The following is an 18,745-nucleotide window of genomic DNA, read 5'->3' as shown; positions in this document are numbered from 1 at the left end:
ACAATGAACAAAAGAAGCAGTATGAGAATATAACAGTTGATGGAGACTGTGATAAGTGAGAAGTAGGTTTACATACACTGCTTATGGGTTATCCCATCTGAAACCAGACAGGTCGTAAAGCAGGTGTGTGATAATCAGTCAGTTTTACTTTTATACATATGGATAAATATTGAAATACCTGGCAGAGCAGACACAGCCATTGTAGCCTTCGCTCCTGTCTGCTACTGTACGTGTGTTGCATTGAACCATTAAAGCGAGAGCAGAAGTGATGGCTCAAGTTACTGGTTGGTTGTTAGAAAAGAACTAAGAATTCCAAGAAATAAAGTCAGAATTGCGAGAAAAAAAAGTTGGAATTGTGAGAAAACAAGCGAGAATTGCGAGAAATAAAAAGCCGGAATTGTGAGAGACAAAGTCGGAATTCACTGAAATAAAGTTAGAATTCCGAGAAATAAAGTCGCAATAAAGCAAGTTTTTTTTTTTTTTTTCTAATGTGGCCCGAAACAGGCTTCCATAGATTTCTGTACGTGCACACGGTCCTGCAGTCTCATGCCCTTTTAAGGGGACTGGCGATGTGCTTACCCGTGCTGAGTAGGAACAACTGACACGTGGTTTCAGTTTACGAGGACAATGGGATTCATCATTTTAAGAACAAAGATGCAAACAATTCTACGGTTTAAGAACACATCACAAATCAGATGTAGACTTTCTCTTAGGGCTTTTCTCAAAAACACATTTTGGAAAAAACTTAGGAAGGTATTGGTGAATGAGGCCCATTGTGTTTTAGTGGTGAAATAAATAAATAAATACATACATTTCATTCATTTCTTTGACAGTCCAAGCTCCAGCCCTCAGCCACTACACCCCTTTTCCCAGGTCCAACATATTTGTGAAAAATGAACTTAAAATAACTCCAGAAGCACAAACAAATATGGGTTCTAGTTCCTTACTGGGTGTCTGACAGCCTAGTTTGTTTGACAAAGAAGCAAACTCAAAATATATCATCAAAGCAGCCGCATTCCAAATACCTTCTTTTCATAATAACAACTACGAGAATTCAGTTCTCCAAGTATGAGATGACTGACTCCAAATGTAGACATGTAAGAAGGCTGAGTGTGAATTGGAAAAAAAAAAAAAATGGAATGAAACCATAAGAGTCCGAGAACATTTTGCGCTTGGACACTCTTATCCATCACAATCTAGCAAATCTGAATGTCACCACTCCGTTTGAGGATGATCCAGTTTTTAGATCATTCCGCTAAATGTTTGCCACAATAGGAGATAAGACCACACATTTTAGAGATCTGATTAGGAGATTGCTTTCAAACTGTTATCCTTCCCTTTTCTGATACTTTGGTAACCAACCGACACAATTCCTGAAAGCACTCAAAAGACCAGATCAATAAACTGAATGGAGGATACATGGGGAGGATGGGAGCAGAAACACAGTTGGAATTTCCTCACAGTTTTGCCAATCAATGCAGGTGAGAAGGGCACATCAACAGAGTCTGTAGGTAAAGGCCATGTTTGCCACACAGAGCAAAGGTTAGTCCCATCTGCGGAGACGACCAAAAGCAGTTTCTTAAGTGATGATATTTGCAACAAAGGATGTCTTCACACAGGCCACTTCTATAAATATTCAAAAAAGAAAAAGAAAAAAGAAATGGATTCTCCGTCTCTCTGTTAATCGACCTGCAACACTGAAGGCCGAGTCAATTTCTTTTTGAGGCTGTGCCATAAGCTGATTAAAAAATCCATAGCAAAAGGAAAACGAATCTAAAAATGTCAACATTTCAACAGAACATAAGCGTGGACACACACACACACACACACCCACACACACACACACACACACACACACACAAATCGTATGATCTCTTGAGACATACTGAGAAGTGGCAGTTAAAGAAGGACAAAGAGAAAAATGTAACTCTTAATACCCAAATATTTGAAAGATCCATCAGGATAGAAATAACTGTGCCTAATGCAAGCTTTAAAAACTGTTTGGGACTTTTATACGCTTTAGAAAGCTGAAAGAATGTATTTTTTTGTAACACTGCTCTCAGTGCTAGTGATGGGTTCTCAGAACTGAAGCTGGCTGCAGCCAGACTTTCTTTTTAAAGGTGACAGTGCTTTCTGCAAAATAATACACATGGGTTTTTTTTTGGTTTTTCTAATCTTTTTATGTGCACCATTGTTCAACAAGCCTTTTTTAATACATAAAAAAGCATTTCAAATTCTGTCCTTCCCTAGAAAACTGGAGCAGACAGTTTTATTGACATCCCTTGTATAAGCTCAACGGTCCATGCAAAAGTACTGAAACCTTCAATGAATGGCTAAGCGTAAGCCTCAGAGTGGCTTGTCACTGAAAGGATGTGAACCCTTAGATTGCAATGTTACATAACAGTGCTAAACAGGAGAAAGGCAGGGTTCTAGAGAATCCGACGGAGGGAGCTAATACCTACCAATGTCGACATGCTAGTAAAACAAAATACGCTCCCCATTTTTGTACTTCCAAATCTCCTTATAGTCTTTAGAAACAGAAAAGGAAAAAAAAAAAAAACTCTGAGGCACTCATAGACTGTGCTTTCGAGACTACGAACAATGCATTTACCATGGTCATTTGGCAGCAAAATGCAGTTATTCACACTGAAATGGCTGTGCAAGAAAAAAAAAAAAAAAAAAAAAAAAGAAGCTATGCGAAACTATGCCCAAATGAGACATGAAATGTGTACTCAACCAGGCAGACAACAATGCTAAGCCTTGTTAGCATTGAAATATTATCTTTTAAATGAACTAATGTGTTTTATTTATTTATCTATTTGTTTGTCTGTTTGGTTGGTTGTGTATTTGTGGTAAATACAAGCTATCCCATAAAAGGTAGCTTCATTAAGTAAATATTTCATCTTACCAATGAATAGGTTCCACTCTGGGTCCAGGTCAGCCTGGTTGGCAAGACATCCTTTCACGACATTCTGGCAATAGTTACCGCAGGGTTTCACACCGGGCATGCCCACACAGTATGGACAATACAGCATTTTAGTCAGCGCTCGGTTGCAGCCAGGTGATACGTTGACCTAGAAGTAAAACAACAAAAAGTCTGAGTTGTAGTTGCTCATTCCAGGGCTCACATTAACAGACTGCATATGGTTCTTTCCAAAAAAAAAAAAAAAAATATATATATATATATATATATATATATATATATATATATATATAAGTGCAACATAATATACGCCTGCTCACAAGTTTAGAAAGGGTTTAAAGAGCATTTACAAAAGCTCTTGAATTTCTCTGAACTGCGCACTGATTCTTAGCCATGACTTCAACACATGTAAGTCTATGACGCCTTCCACTACATCTACTTGACTACCATGTGACAGCAAAAGGTGTATTGTTCTAAGCTTAGTCTACTACTGTTCTAGCGTAGCTACTTATCTAACCTATGATATTCTCATGCAGATGTGCTGCTTTTTAAAAAGGACAAATGGGTAGAGAGCCAAGAAGCCCTTAGAAACTGGGTTTGGAATCACTGCTACACTGCAAGGACAAAGAGGAGCTCGCTGCACGGGCTAAAAAGTAAGGAAACTTCCACAATTTATCATGAACGTCTATGTAATGTAACAAAAACCGATCAAAATTTAAGCCCTTACATTAGAAGACACATCTTACAAATCATCACTAGTCCTCTATATCAGAGGGAAAAAAAAAAAAAAACATGAAAAAGTCTTTTATTATTTAAAAAAAACCCCACAAAAACAAACAAACAGAAAAGTTTCACATCACAATACAAGAAAGCAAGCAACAACTTCTGTGCCCTCATATTGTTGACAACAGATTTAGCTACGATGACTTGCTCTCCTGAAGCAAACTGACCTAAACCGACAGCATTCTCACATCTGCTTCCTCTCAAAGCAAAGGACATCCACCTTCAGCATCAGCTGATAATTGGATGTCAGCCTCAATCCTTATGGTTGACTTCAGCTCTTGACTGTGACCCACTCTGCTTTTAGTCTGCCAACTAAGCCTACACAAGTGACGGTTGCCACAGAAGTAAGTGGGCCGTCAGATGGGCAACATGAGAAACACAGCTTGGCTCCAAGTAGGCCGCGTCTGCTAGCATGTTAGCATGTGACACATTAATGTGTTTCTTATTCTTGAATATACATGGTCACTCCACTTTCTAATTACAGTAACTGAGAGATTTTGAGTGTTAAAATTACCAAAGATTAGTAAATGAAGAAAGAAAAATGTAAACACATTACTGTTCTTTTTCTTTCTTTTTTTTCTTCATTGAGCTTAGTTTCTGAACAGCCTTTGACGACGACTGAACATCACACGTAAGTTGAAGATACGAGCTCAGAGATCTGTTACATCTGAGAACCGATATATACTTTCATGCTAGGCTAAAAACTAACGCTCATCATCTTCTTTTCACATCTCTCTGATGTCTCTTCAAATACAAACAGTACCAAAACCTTCACCCCCCTCTCTCTTTCTCTCCCTTCGCTCTCCTCCCTCAATCTTTCCTTCCCTCTTTCTCCTCAGCAAAGCCAGAGGTATCTGGGCTATCTCTTCAGGCATATACCACCATTATCAGCTGCCTCCTCAAAGTCATTTTTTTTTTAAGACAAGATCAAACAAAGCTGCTCTGACACATTTACAGCTGAATTGGGACGATTTACAAAGGCGAATTAAGATGCACCACACTGTAGCGAGTGTTTTTTTTGTTTTGTTTTGTTTTTTGCTAATCCCGAACACGAGGCATATTCTGTCTCCATTTTAAAAAAAAAAAGTTCCTCTCAAGTTAATGATGCTCTAGGGAAAAATGATACAACAGGAATAAAATTTCACAACCTCCTGTATGAATCAAAGTTCAGCGCCACAAAGTGCTGACCTCTTAAGAGTCTCGTATCCATTGCAGCATCCTCCCTTCCATACACAGGTTGCTAAAAAAAAAAACAACAAAAAAAACCCCGGCCCTGTCCACTTTGCGATTTACAGCTTCAACATTCAAACTAAAAGATATTAATCACCAGACATGTTCCTGTAAACATTGTTCTGTTTATACCTAACTTCACAGAGTTCTAGTTTTCAGCTGCTTTCAGCCGTGACATGCAAGATAAAACCTAATGTAGGAGAAACCTTGCATTTGGATTATGTTCATGCTTGTTGTATATAAATCTATTTTTTTTTCTTTTTTTTTGCCTTACTAATCTACCTTATTTCTAATAATCTGTTATGTTTTCCTGCCAGAAAGATGAAGCCAAGCTATGTCACTGCCAGCATGATCATGCTTGTCCATCACGCATTAGTGCTTTACAGATTTACAACATAAATAAAACAGGGGATCGCTTAGCTCATTTGTGTGGGTAGATATATGCCGCATCAAATGGCTTTAAAAAGCATAAATTACAGCTAGGGGGGAAATGGACAGGCTCACTGTTAATGCGCAACATAATCTACCATTACAAATCAATTTAGGAGCGACCAAAGCAGGCTACAGTGCACAGCTGGAAATAGGGGGAAATGCAACTTGAAAAAAGCATGTTTAAAAAAAAAAAATAATAAATTAAAAAAAATATATATATATATATATATATATACACACACACACACACACACACACACACACACACATACACAAATAAGTAAACAAAAAATGAGGTTTGCTTTTGTTTTAATTCTGAATGTTTGTGAAGGTTGTTACTGCTTCATACGTAAAGCTTGACCTAAATGGCACTCCAAAACTCATTACTTCACCCTTTATCACTTAATGAGAGCCTTCTAGTGGCCCTGTGACTTGCACTGAGGGATTATGACACTAAAACGCATTAACTGAATAACAATTTTGGTGCGCATTTATAGTTATTTGTTTGAGTAGTGTGAGTACCACATTTATTAGTATACAGTGTGTACATATATATATATATATATATAGTTCCATTTGAAGCACTATTTGACTGGACCGTTGACCTTATAGTGATATAAATGGGATTTCCTCTCCTATTTCTCAACATGCTGTATGAAAAACGCACTGTCTTTGGCTTGGATAAACTGCCTGCCTACTCACTAATAGAGCTACAGTGGCTTCTTCTCATTGTGATTCAAGACGCCATTAACCTTGAGGTCACTCACAAGAGAGAAAAAGGGGCTCGTTAAAATCGATCAGCGTGGGACAGGGAAAACACACATGCGGTGCCTAAACTCAACAGTGGCCCAAACCTACAGAAGGTGCAGTTAATCATACTAGCATAGTGCCCATCCTCACTGGAGAGTGTGAAACACTTATGGGCTATTTTGAGAAGAAACTCCAGAGCTGATAACAATGGTGTATGGTGTACTGTGCCAGAATAATGAGGTAATGTTATCCAGGAGTGACTTTTTTTTTTTTCCTTTGTATGAGAGGTGATTGTAACGCTGTATGAATACATAACTGTAAGACAGAACAACAACAAAAAAAAAAGCATTGTTTCTCAGAAGGGCAAGAGAATTACATGTAGGTTGGGGAGCAATGCCAAAACATGATAGCCTCAAAGACTACATCAAGCACCTCATTGGCTGTTTCTTCAAAACAACCCACATATCAACTGTTGTTTGAAGTGAAGCCACTTCTCTACAACAAAACCCCTCTTGTGGATTATCCTCTACTCTTCAACTGGGAAATTTTTCAAACATCTCAGGAACAATGACAACTTTTGGCAAGAGCTATAGGATAAAGAACACAAAAATTAACCTTGAAGGGACATCTGGGGGAGGGGCCGGGAGGAGGGGGGGGGGGGTATCTAGAAGTTCTGCTAAACGTGACTTGAGTTCTGCTCTGCTTCAGTTCTACATGACTTCTGCTTGACGAAAAGAACATCCCAGTCAGCAGTGAGGACCTAATCCTGAAATGTCTTTACACGACGCAAAATCCAACTTGGCACGACATATTGAGTGGAAGGAATTTCAATGTTCCTAAAATAAGGGGGGAAGTACTTTCAGTGGAGGAGAGGATGAGAAAGGCTTGGGTACATCTCCTTTGATGTGATGTAATTTCATCATAGCGGACAACTGCACCCCCCATTCCTACTCTTTCTTTCCAGATGTCATCATAGCAAAGCCAGGCTGATGTAGTACACCTGTCATCAGAAGTTACAGAGAGCAAAGGGAAAAAGTATAGTATGTGTGCTGTGTATCTGGGAGTCCTCAGAAAACAAAGCCTCTTTAGAGCTTTATGAGAGCTTTGAGAGCAGCAATGGACACTATTTGGTTAAATGCTTTATTTTTTATAGGTGCGTCCTTATGAATTACATTTCCTTTTTTCTCCTTTTTTCTGAGATATGTTATGATAAGCCAATGAGTTGAATCAGATGTGGTACAGTTGAGAAAACCTGAAAAATGCTAGGACCATAAGGTCAGCATTACTAAGTCTGAAATTCCTGTGCTAGGGCTATTTTACATTTACAAATGAGAGGTCACAGACAGTATTTCAATGAAGGAGGTTCCTGGTCTAAATTTCACTCGTGCTGCAGTGCAGTGAAATACAAATTCAGACTCATCAGAATCACAGCATCATAGAAGAAAAGCAGGAAAAATAAACGATGAAAAGAAAGCCCAGCTTTATAATCATAACAATGACAATCAGAAAAAAAAATGTTGTTTTGCATTGTTGGAGGGCCAAGAAAAGGGTAAACAGGTGTACAGAGGTCAATGTTGTATGTTGCAGTTTTGTCCAAACCATACAGTGAAGGTCCATTATCCAGCAAAGAGGTTCAAATGAGAGCTGGGCTAGTGGGGATGCTAGCAGTCAAATACCCTCATGTCCACTTCCCGAGTGCATTAAACACAGTCATTAATGCCTTTTGGCACCATTCAAAGATCTGAAACTGTGAAAATCAACGCACCATCTGTCACAAAGAACAGTGCCCAGCACCTGAGACCCGGCAAAGAAATGAACGGTAAAAATAAAAAAAAAAAAAAAAGAGAGAGAGAGAGAGAGAGAGAGAGAGAGAACCTGACTTAAACAGCACTATAACAAATATAATCTGTATTTTACTGGAAATAAACTGGATGACTTCTTTTACCATAGTGATAAAAGTTTAATTTGGTTACTTGCTTTTGAGGGCTATAAAAATTACATGAGAAAACGCACACACACACACACACACACACACACACACACATGACATCATAACTAGGGAAGTGTCAATGCAACACTAAGCCAGTATTTCACTGATATTGCATATTGTAACAAGTATTGACAATATTCCGTCATATATCCCAAAAGAACCCTTGGCAGTGACTCATGAACATAGCTGCGAGGCAGAGGCGACTCCCCAAAAAGGTCAGTTGAACAGGACACCATGCAGAGACCATGTAATGTAGTTAAAATAAAGTCCATGAATGCTAATAAAAGAACATATTGTATCTGTCGCCTTTTTGACATGTTGCCAAGACACGTTTATGTTTTAAAGCAGGAATCTCTTCTATGTCACATTAAGATATCATGTCATGTTAAGAAATGCTCATGTATGATTTGTGTTATTTGTTAAGTTCATATGCGTGTCTTGATTGTTGATTATTTAGAATGATGATAGTATTATTAAAACTTGTACAGAATAACGATATAAAGAATAACACTAGAGATATCGAACACAATTTTATAGATAAACTCAAAGAAACACTTTAGACAAAAATGATCTAACTAAATGCAGTAGAGGCACTTGGCAAAAAAACACAGAAAACAACACAAGAATAGCTAAACGTAATAGCCAGATTGAACACATCATTTATAAAGGAAAAAAAAAAAAAGAAAGAAAGAAAAAAAACCTTAAAAGGCTTGCACCAAATGCCCTGAAGTGCCCTTACTGGCACAGATACTTTCAGGTACCGAAATTCCCTAAGGTCTCCAAATGCTTAATTGAACGCACAAGCCAATGCGCTCCATTCTGCGCTTCCTTGTCCCTTGTACGCCTCCCTCTATCAATGGAGGTTTGGCTGCAGCATAATCAGCTCCTGTTAGGTTGACAGTACAAGGTCCCCACTGGTTTTCTGCCTCTCTGCAACAACCCTGTACTCAGGACATGAGGTGCATTTACAAGGCAATAAAGAAAAAGAACTCAGGCCTCCATTCTCCATGGTCTGTCGCCACTCACCACGGTCTACTGACACGCTTTATTATGCTCAACCGCCCCCTGATTAAACTCTCTACATGTCTTTCAAGGACAAGCATTTGGCAGAGAGTGTACAATTCTGGGTTACTTTGCTGTTCATAAAGATTATGAGATGATGATGGTAATGGTGATGATACTACCTACACTGCAGTTCATCTTATTTGCTTATGAGCTGAGGAGAAGATGAACAGCCTTGTTTGAGTACGTAACACATCCAGAACACTTTGGAATCTATTGAGCTTGTCATGTTTCAAAGTGCTGGAATATTTGACAAAACAGCACATGGTTACCTAGTTTAACTAGTAAGCAACTGACATAAGTCAGTACTGTTCAGTTATAAAACTAACACTCTTTACTCCTCTTGGACATTTTTCTTCTCTGGTTAAATTAGAAAATGTACCAGAGGTATGCCTCGTTATTGTTCAGCTTCCCATATGAATATATAAAATATAACCTTAAGCCAGGACAGGTCAATAACAAAACTTATATTCTACGGACAATTTTTACTGTCTGGTTAAATTAGAAATATATTTCCTTTAAATTCTATTTGCGGTATGCCTAGTTTGGCATAAGTAAGGACTGTCCAATATCAATAGCCTATTCTTTTTATCCTACTGGACAATTTTTACTATCTTGCTAAATCGAGCTCCATGAAATCACCTTCAGATCGTGGTAGATAATATATGGGGCCACTTTCGTGCCGTCACAGCCAATTATGTCGAGTATCAAATAAGCCAAAAAAAAAGTTTTTAGAAGACTGTCATGTTCTTCCCTCAATCTGGAGTCGGTTTCATGAAACTGAAAAGGTTGTCTCCCAAGTAACTAAAGAACAACACATATACTGTCATACACTTTTATTGTGCCTAGGGATATAGACATAGACAAGAACTGTGATGACAAAAGAAGCAGCATCTCTTCTCCCTCTTCCAGTGCTGACATAGAGTGACAGCAGCAAGAGACTTTGAAGAATAAGGACCAGGATCGTCTGTGCATTTTTTGTGCCTATATATATAAAGCTGTTTTTTGTTGTTTGTTTTTTTTTTTTTTTTTTTGTTTTTTGTTGTTGTTGTTTTTTTTTTTTTTCTTGTTTGTTTGTCGTTTTCTTTTTATATATTTTTTTGGTCCTATCACCCTTGGCATTTTGAAAATACGTGATATTTTCAGCATAGATACTTGCTGAACCATAAGGGTAAAGGACAAGTAGTTAACATTTGAAACCCAACAAACAACAAAAATAAAATAAAAGAAAAAAAAATAGCATATATCCAAAAACTTGACTTTACTTCACTTTTATTTTCTTTCTACGGGATAAAATTTTTGAAATACACCAAATGATGTTACAATATCACGTGTAATAGACGTCTGAGCATGTATAGACACACATAATACGCCACATATGAGTATGTGATTATGAGTGGGTGTGTGTCTGCATGTGTGTAGTACTGTCAAGCGTATACCACCATGAAAGAGTGAAGCACTCTTGGATTTGGCAGCGTTCACCATACTCAATTTAGAAACTGGCACAGCTCTGTCTGTGTAGCTGAGGGCCTGGAACTTATTTTCTCCTTTCTGTCATCAAGCTTCTCTCTCTCTCTCTCTCTCTCTCTCTCTCTCTCTCTCTCTCTCTCTCTCTCTCTCTCTCTATCTCTCTCTGTCTCTCAAAAAGGGGTGTCTGGTTTCTGCTCTGGGTTAGGACAACGCTGCACTGGCCTGGTTTTTAAATGAAAACTAGAGGAGAAGGACAATCCCACCGAGGCGAGTGGAGTGTCAGCTATGATAAAAGTCAAAAAAAGAGAGCCTCTGTTCCATTGACAGTCGTGACTAGGAGAGAGAGAAGAAGCGGGAGAGAAAGGAACTCGCATGAGAGATCTAAACGACATGGCAGCCTGGCCTGGCCCGGCCCCACAGCATGCATGCATGCATGGCCAGAGAGGAGAGATCACATCGCGCCCCGTACGCTGCCAGACTAAAAGAAAAGTACAAAAATAAGGAGCTGGAATGGGTCACGTCAGTGCAAATGTCCGCCTGGGCTTCTCACTCATCTGCCCGGCCTCTCCTTTTCCCCTTTTTCAGTGGAAAGGAGAAAGGCTAGAGGGGAGTATCGTATGATAAATCCTGTATCGTTATCCTTTAACGCCTACCCTTTGCCTGCTGTGTAAATAGCTTTCAGATCAAAGCGCCGCTCTTGACGCGGTCTCTGTTAGACGAAGTTCCCCATGAGAGAGGAGTCTCAGGTACCTGCTGAAAGGTCAGGGGTGGATGAGGGCCGCAGCGGGCTGCCGAGAAAGCCGGAGGACGTCATGTCGCGACATGGGTGCTGACAGCTCTCTTTTGAGTACTTGTTAAAATAAAGATGCCTTTTCCTGTTATCTCCGTGCTAAATTGGGGATGATGATCCTATGACTCAGTCCACATCTTATAAAGAAGAGTCATTAACAAGTGGAGAAATAAGACTGTTAATCTTGTGCTAGTTAAACACATCCTAATTAACCATGATAAACACTAAAGTGTTTCAGCTGGGTAATGTCTCTCAAACGAAGCATGAACATCCACTTTAAAAACACGTGCTGCTAGGATTTTGTCAGCTGTTCACAACAATCTCCTATTGAGCAGGCAAAAACTCCATTCTAAATTGCTGAATTAATCTTTCCTTGGGTAAATAGCAGAACTTCCCTTATAAAATTTACTTTACCTAATGGAGACATGAAAAAAAAAACATATTGTTATTTCTTTCTCACCCCTAATCTATCTATCTATCTATCTATCTATCTATCTATCTATCTATCTATCTATCTATCTATCTATCTATCTATCTGTCTATCTATCTATCTATCTATCTATCTATCTATCTATCTATCTATCTATCTATCTATCTATCTTTACTTGAAAACAAACAGAAAACACCATTTCTTTCCCAAGAAGATGTCACTCAATTTACAAGAGGCCCCACATCCGTACAGCAAAATTTAAGAGGGGTACGGATTCTAGTAACATGTTTGAAACTGCAAATGAACATTATATTTTGTGAGAGACAATGGTGTCAGAAATTATCTGACCATCTGCACACCACAGAGAGTAAAGCATTCCTCGCATTCATCTGTCTTGCAGAGAGTTTGACACAGAAGACCAAAATGAATGCTCTGCTGTCGTTTACTGGGACCCATTATTGGATCTTGGGGAGCACCCATTTCCAAATATTCCATCTGTTTGGGATTTGAACTGAGTATCTGGAATGTCTTATTATAACTCACATGATACATTTAGAATAAAAGAGAGAGTTTATTGTAGATTTCTATATAATATATCAGATGTGAGTAGTCAAGATACCATAAATTTTGTACAGAACAACTCTTATGTTTTACAGTTAACTGTATAAGAGATTCAGTCTACCTCTTATGTAACCTAAATGTTATTTTATATTTCAAAAATGCTTATGTTTTGCTTAAGGGCTTAAAGTCTCCATGACTACACTATTTGTGGGAGGAAATCCATTCTGAGTAGGGGTATTTAAACATAGAGAAACCTTTATATTCACCCAGCCCTTACTTTTAACTTTACCCAACACACACATGAAAAAATGTCTGAACTGTAATCCTGCACATCTCTTTACCCTTTAACCAGCACTATCGTCTAATCTCTGAGATGAATATTCCCACAAATCTTCTTATGGGCTTTTTCGGCCTTTTAAGTACAGCACAGCGTCATGAAGATAGAATTTCCCAAATGGTCCTCATAATCCAGTAATCAGTGGGATTTTCTACTTTTAATCCAGAGAAAACATCCCAAGAAAAAAGGGGACTGGATGTTCAATTAATCCCATTTTTGTAATTTGATCTGTTTATGTAGGATTCCATGTACACAGTGTTCCTTAGGCCAATTCCCACCGGATGCCTCTCGAAAATTCTCGGAGTGACATCCGCTGACACACGATGTACACATGAGGACAGATGTTCATCAACCCCCCCTTTTTTTTCCCTTTTCTCCTATGCATCACAAATAATCCCAGTCTCACTATACTCAACCAGCATAATGGTTTCATTTAAAGTTATCGAACATGGTTGCCTGGTTGCTCACTCTTGTTCTCTGTTCCAAGCTTGCACTCATTCCAATTACTTCATCTGTCACAATTCCCTTGGCACATCCTCTGCTTCTTTTTTTTTTTTTCATTTGTTCCAGAGAAATGTTCAGACTTGACATGTCTCTATTGTGCTAATTGTGCCTTTAAAATAGAAAAAAAAATGTGATGGATTTTTTTTTTTTTTTTTTGAGGCACTGTGTTTAAGGGCCATATTTCTGAAAATAATAGTCATACAGGGACATGATGTCACTCTAAAAGCGAATCGTCAGATCACTGATTCAGAATAAATACTTTTTTTTTTCTTTTTTTTTCCTGTAATAGCAATTCTTGTTATACTGGAACACGAGTGATGTCTGGACATCGTCCATAGTACAAAAATGGATCAGTATTGCTCAATACTTAAATGTGACTAAAAGCTCCTTTCTTGTGGGTGTATATCTCTCTGTTGAGGATATTTTCAATGAGATTGATATGATTTTGACAGTTATGCTTCCAGTCATTGACACCACTGCTAAAGGGAGGCAACTTCCTGTAAAGAATACCACTAGTCTTTAACACTTTGTATGACTGAACACCAGAGAATTGCTTTTGCCAATCTTACAAAATGGTGCGAGGATGCCTCTTCTAACTACATAAAACAGCTCCATGTAATGATGATTAATATCTTAATATAATAAAATTGCAAAGTAATTGAAACATTTTCTTCTGGAAGGGAATATTCTTCCTCTTCCAGTCCAGATAATTTGTTGAATCTACTAAAAGTAGTTGACACTTAGGAATTATAAGCATTTGGAAAACGTACTTGACTATAATAAGTGTATTATTTACAAGGAAGAAAGTTGGCTTATTCCAAAATCATAAAAAAAAACTCCACACTGTCATTATGGACAACAGAGACACGTTTTGACAATTCAAATTAATTTGAGACTTATAACCATGAAAACCATAATTTAAATCAAAATAATTTGCTTTAAAGTGCCCAATGCTCCTTCACATACATATTTAAGCACTAGTGTCTCCTGCCCCACACACTTCTTTACTTTAGCATCCAAGTGTCTGCATTAAGTCATTTCCTGAAACCATCTTCATGTGGTTAAGGGAAAAGCTAAGCAAAGTGTCACTGAGGTCAGTGAGAGGCCGGTGTGATCTGTCCTTGCAAGTGACTTCTCTCTCTCTCTCTCTCTCTCTCTCTCTCTCTCTCTCTCTCTCTCTCTCTCTCTCTCTCTCTGTCTCTGTCTCTGTCTTCCTCTGGGCTATTTCTTATTTAGACAACCGTGACTTTTTTATAATTGATGTCAGACCTTCCTGCAAGGATCTGGCCAACAGGCATCCAAGGAGTGAGCTGGAAGTGTGCTTACAGGATTTTCTTCAAGCCCTAGACAAACATACCTGATTCAACTGCTCTGGGGCTGATCAGGATCTTGATAAGTCATTGCTTGAGTAAGGTCCGGCTGAAAACAACATACATTTCGTGGCTTGAAAGAGAACGAATTCCCTGCCTTTGCAACACATGAATGCAATCAGTGCAGTGGTCAAATAGAGAATATTTATCATCTGTTTTTTGCAAGTTTCTATTGTGCAGCAACAGAACTTTAAAGAGCTGCAACAGAACTGTACGGTAAGCAATGCACATTTAAAGTAGTGCAACAAAAAATAATACAGGTAGGTAATACAGGTAGCACATGTAGCACACACACACAATAAGCATAGTATAGTTCTTATATAGTGCATTGATTGAGTATAGTATAGTATGAAACTGACAGGTAGCTGCTTTTCCCAAGCTCTGTATTTAGAGTGGGCCAAAACAAGCAGTGAATTTTCGAACTGGAGTGTTCTTCTACTAAATTGATCTTTATAACAGAGGAGGGAAATCATCAAACTATGGCTGTGTTCTCCTGAGAAACACTCCAATTAACTATGAATATGTGCAAATATCAATCAGGAGAATAGTGGACATCTGCTATTACTTCAGGAGGATGCTCAGTGCAGACAAATGGTGACGATTAGCTGCAACAAGCACGCTCATGATTTGGGTCACATTGACCCAACAGAGGAAAAAAAATGAAAAAGTAATGCTGAGGTAACATGTAACTGCATAGAAACTTTCTTAGCTCCTTGCATGAAAAAAAAATAAATAAATGAGGACATTTGGATATGAAACTTTATGAGAAAAAAAAAAGACTTCAAAAAAAATAACTAAAAAGATTTGTAATCAGCTGAAAAAAATGGTCTAGATAGCACTGAAAAGGATCTTTGATAGATCACCACTCATCTTACCCAGGCAACATCTTGAGGCCTATAAGACAAAGAGTGAGCACGGTGATCCATCACTGCCATGAGGCGAGCTCTAATAAACACCCGAGAAAAAGGTCAAGACATGGCTAGAGGCGGGGTGCTAAACAGCAGAATGATTAAAAGCCTTGTTGTTCGATTCAAGCCTTGTGCATGCTACTTTTGAGCCACACCCTTGATCTCTCTCCTCACGCATCTCCTCTAACTCCTCTCAGGGCCAGAAAGTATTAAAAGCTGTAAAAAAAAAAGAGATGATATTTCATCAGGATCATTTTGCCTGAGGTGAGGTAATATTCCTCCACATCTTTCCTAGCCAAATGCTACACACTTGCTTTCATATAAATCTGACACAGTTCTGGTCATGACACATAGCAGTGTTAATTCACACGACAAAACAGGTAACAGCCAAAATAAACATTTTGGGTACAGGAGGGATAAAACATATGTGGAAACAGGTGATCCACACAAGTGTGGTTCCTGAGTTAATTTAACAAATAACATCATGGTTTGGGCCTTGTATAAAAATGCTACAGAGGTCCAGTCATCTGTTATTCTTTCTTCCAGGACTAGGATTAGAGATCACAGTTTTCCGAACTTCCTAATATTTTAAGAGAAACAGTAGTTTAGGTATTGTTAACACAGACATCTGAGGAAAAGACATCATTGCCCAGGGGCAGCTATGGTCAAAAGCACATACTCCTCAATTTCCACCCCAAGCAACGGGCAAACAAACAGTCATAGATTATGAGAACAAATACACGAGTTCATCTATGGTGCATGGCAAAAGTAATCTGCAGGGTAGTGCCTGTTTACCTCATGAAGAATTTCTGGAGTGAGTTTGAGTAATATTTTTTCTGCCATGGCTTAGGTACACTCTGTTCCTTAGGCTAAGGTACATATAAATAAAATTCATTCCAAGTGACTGCTTTCAGCCTGTGGTGAAGAATTTTAAGCCCAAATCTTTGAACTTTGGTGGCAGTGTATATTAAACAAAGTATTATTAATCAACTATCAATCAAATGAAGTATTTTTAATGCAGTAGATACTGCCATTACAGCTGCTGCTTAATCCTTGCCTGATTTAAAATCATGATCACACTTGCTCAATTTTACAAAAAAAAATCCCTTTACTAATCAAAGGCACAAAAATAGATAAAAATAAATATACTTCTGAATTATCTGAGCTGTGACATGAGAAAAATAAAAAAAGAAGAAGAAGAAAGAAAGAAAGAAAGAAAAAAAGAAAGAAAGAAAGAAAGAAAGAAAGAAAGAAAGAAAGAAAGAAAGAAAGAAAGAAAGAAAAGAAGTTATCAGTAAAATCAAAGCATATAGCAAAGAAAAATACACGCTAGCATTGGCTGTCTTGCTGCCGGGCATCTCTCTTTAATCTCTACTATAACATGTGTCCTGCACTCAGTGGGTGAGCCCCACTAGCTACCCTGACAGTGTACACAAACCAGTGTTCCTGTTGTGTATCTGCCAAGACATCAAAGAAAAACATTTGGTTATTTCAACACCAAACGCACAGATCAAATACCGCCATGCAGAGATACAAACTTGTGGCCCAAAGCATCACGTGTTGCAATTGACACTGACATTTTTATCTTTAAAATCTGGGATCAGGAGTAAAGGGAAAAAAAAAAAAAAAAAAAATCAACTAACAATGCTCAAAACTGCCAGTCTGTAGGATTCAGATCCGGGTTCAAGCTCAAGCCATACCACACTTGTGAAATGTAGAGTCTGCATGAATACTACTGGTTGCGGTGCCTAAGGCTGGTGATTCAGCCAACATCCCTCTCCCCTTTTCACTCTGCGGTTGTCACTGTTGGACCCGCACACATGTGTTTGTGGGTAAAAGCAAATAGCACTCTCCTCCAAGCACATTACATCACTTCACAGTACCATTCCACTTGTACTGTGGACCGATGTGACTGCTTCACAATGGGCAGACATACAAAATCAAATGAACGTTCAATAATAAAAGCAAAAAATCTTCCCTGAGAATACAGTCTAACCACAGGGCATTGTAGAAAATAAATAATACATTTTAAAAAAAAAGAAGAAATACATATGTCATGTATCAACTGGTATACTAGCTGTCAAGCATTCAAGAAAATTTGTGTTTGTCTTGATATGCTCTCAATCTTTTTTTTTGTTTTTTTCACCTGCTCTTAATTGTTCAAAGTATCCACCAGTGTGGTACCATTTCATTAACAGATTATTATATGGGTTCCTCAAGTCTAGACAAGCTAAACGAGGTTAAAAAAAAAAAACAGAAAAAAAAAAACAGATGGACAGGATGAGTTAAAATTAGAACTCTTACCTTTGCCACCCTGTTAGCCACCTCTCGCCCCACCATCAACCCTTGGACGAAGGTGCGGGCAGCAATGAAGGCCCTTGTCACCTGAGCCTTCAGTTTACGAGGCACGTCGCCAAAGGGCTTGAGCTGGTCGGTGTACTTGCTAATGCACTCCAGGTAGTCGTCGGTAAATTGGTACTGGGAGTTCAGCAATTGGAACATGCGTTCCAGCAATCGCGACCAGAAGTCGTTAAGCATCTCCTCCAGGTTGACGTTGCCGCCCGTGTAGTAACGCTTTAGCTCGGCAAATAGGTCCTCAAAAACCTGCGAGTTCTGCATGTACAACTTGCCGTAGGTGCGTACAAACATGTCATGAAGCGACTTCTCTGAGGAATCTAACAGCTCCAGGAAGAATTCTGAAAAAGATGTGAAAAAGAGCATTAGATAGGTGATAAAAAGCTGTCACTGTGATTCAAGTAAATGCGCTCTGTTTTGTGTGTAGAGCAAACACTGAAGACCCGACCACTGTCTTGCTATTACAAAAGTGCAAAACTAAGAAAAAAAAATCAAGGAGATAAGATGATTTCCTCATCTTATTCGTTGAAACAGATGAAATATGAAACTTTGCTGTGTATTGAATTCAGCAGAAAGGCAATCAGATCACCATATGATATTCAAATTAATATCTATTGTTAGAAAGTTACGACTTGAGGGCATGTGCAAGGTCGCCACTGTCAGCGTCTATGTCCGTCAGACATCTCGTTACTTAACTCTGGATTTCAACACTTGCTCACCATGGAAAAGAAGTTGCTTGCTGTGAAACCTTAAGTTACACAGTGCTTACTATGAGTGTTGTCTTTTGGCTGAGACTGTGTGTGAACTTTAAGCAGATCTGCCTTGAAGATTTAATTTGTATTTTTCTCAG

General features: G+C 38.5%; 1 protein-coding gene across 1 annotated transcript in view; it reads right to left on the bottom strand.

Moving 5' to 3' along the window:
• gpc6a (glypican 6a) overlaps nt 1–18,745 on the bottom strand; it is a 125,421-nt gene that overhangs the window by 45,363 nt on the left and 61,313 nt on the right. Inside the window, exons 3-4 of the mRNA XM_030779983.1 lie at nt 17,845–18,236; nt 2,909–3,074 (exon numbers count right to left, since the gene is read on the bottom strand). Coding sequence (XP_030635843.1) covers nt 2,909–3,074; nt 17,845–18,236 — 558 coding nt within the window. The remainder of the gene's footprint in view (nt 1–2,908; nt 3,075–17,844; nt 18,237–18,745) is intronic.

The sequence above is a fragment of the Chanos chanos genome, chromosome 7 (assembly GCF_902362185.1).
Source record: "Chanos chanos chromosome 7, fChaCha1.1, whole genome shotgun sequence".
NCBI lineage: Eukaryota > Metazoa > Chordata > Actinopteri > Gonorynchiformes > Chanidae > Chanos > Chanos chanos.
The sequence above is the reverse complement of the archived record's forward strand: the minus strand, read 5'-3'. Positions and strand labels throughout refer to the sequence as shown.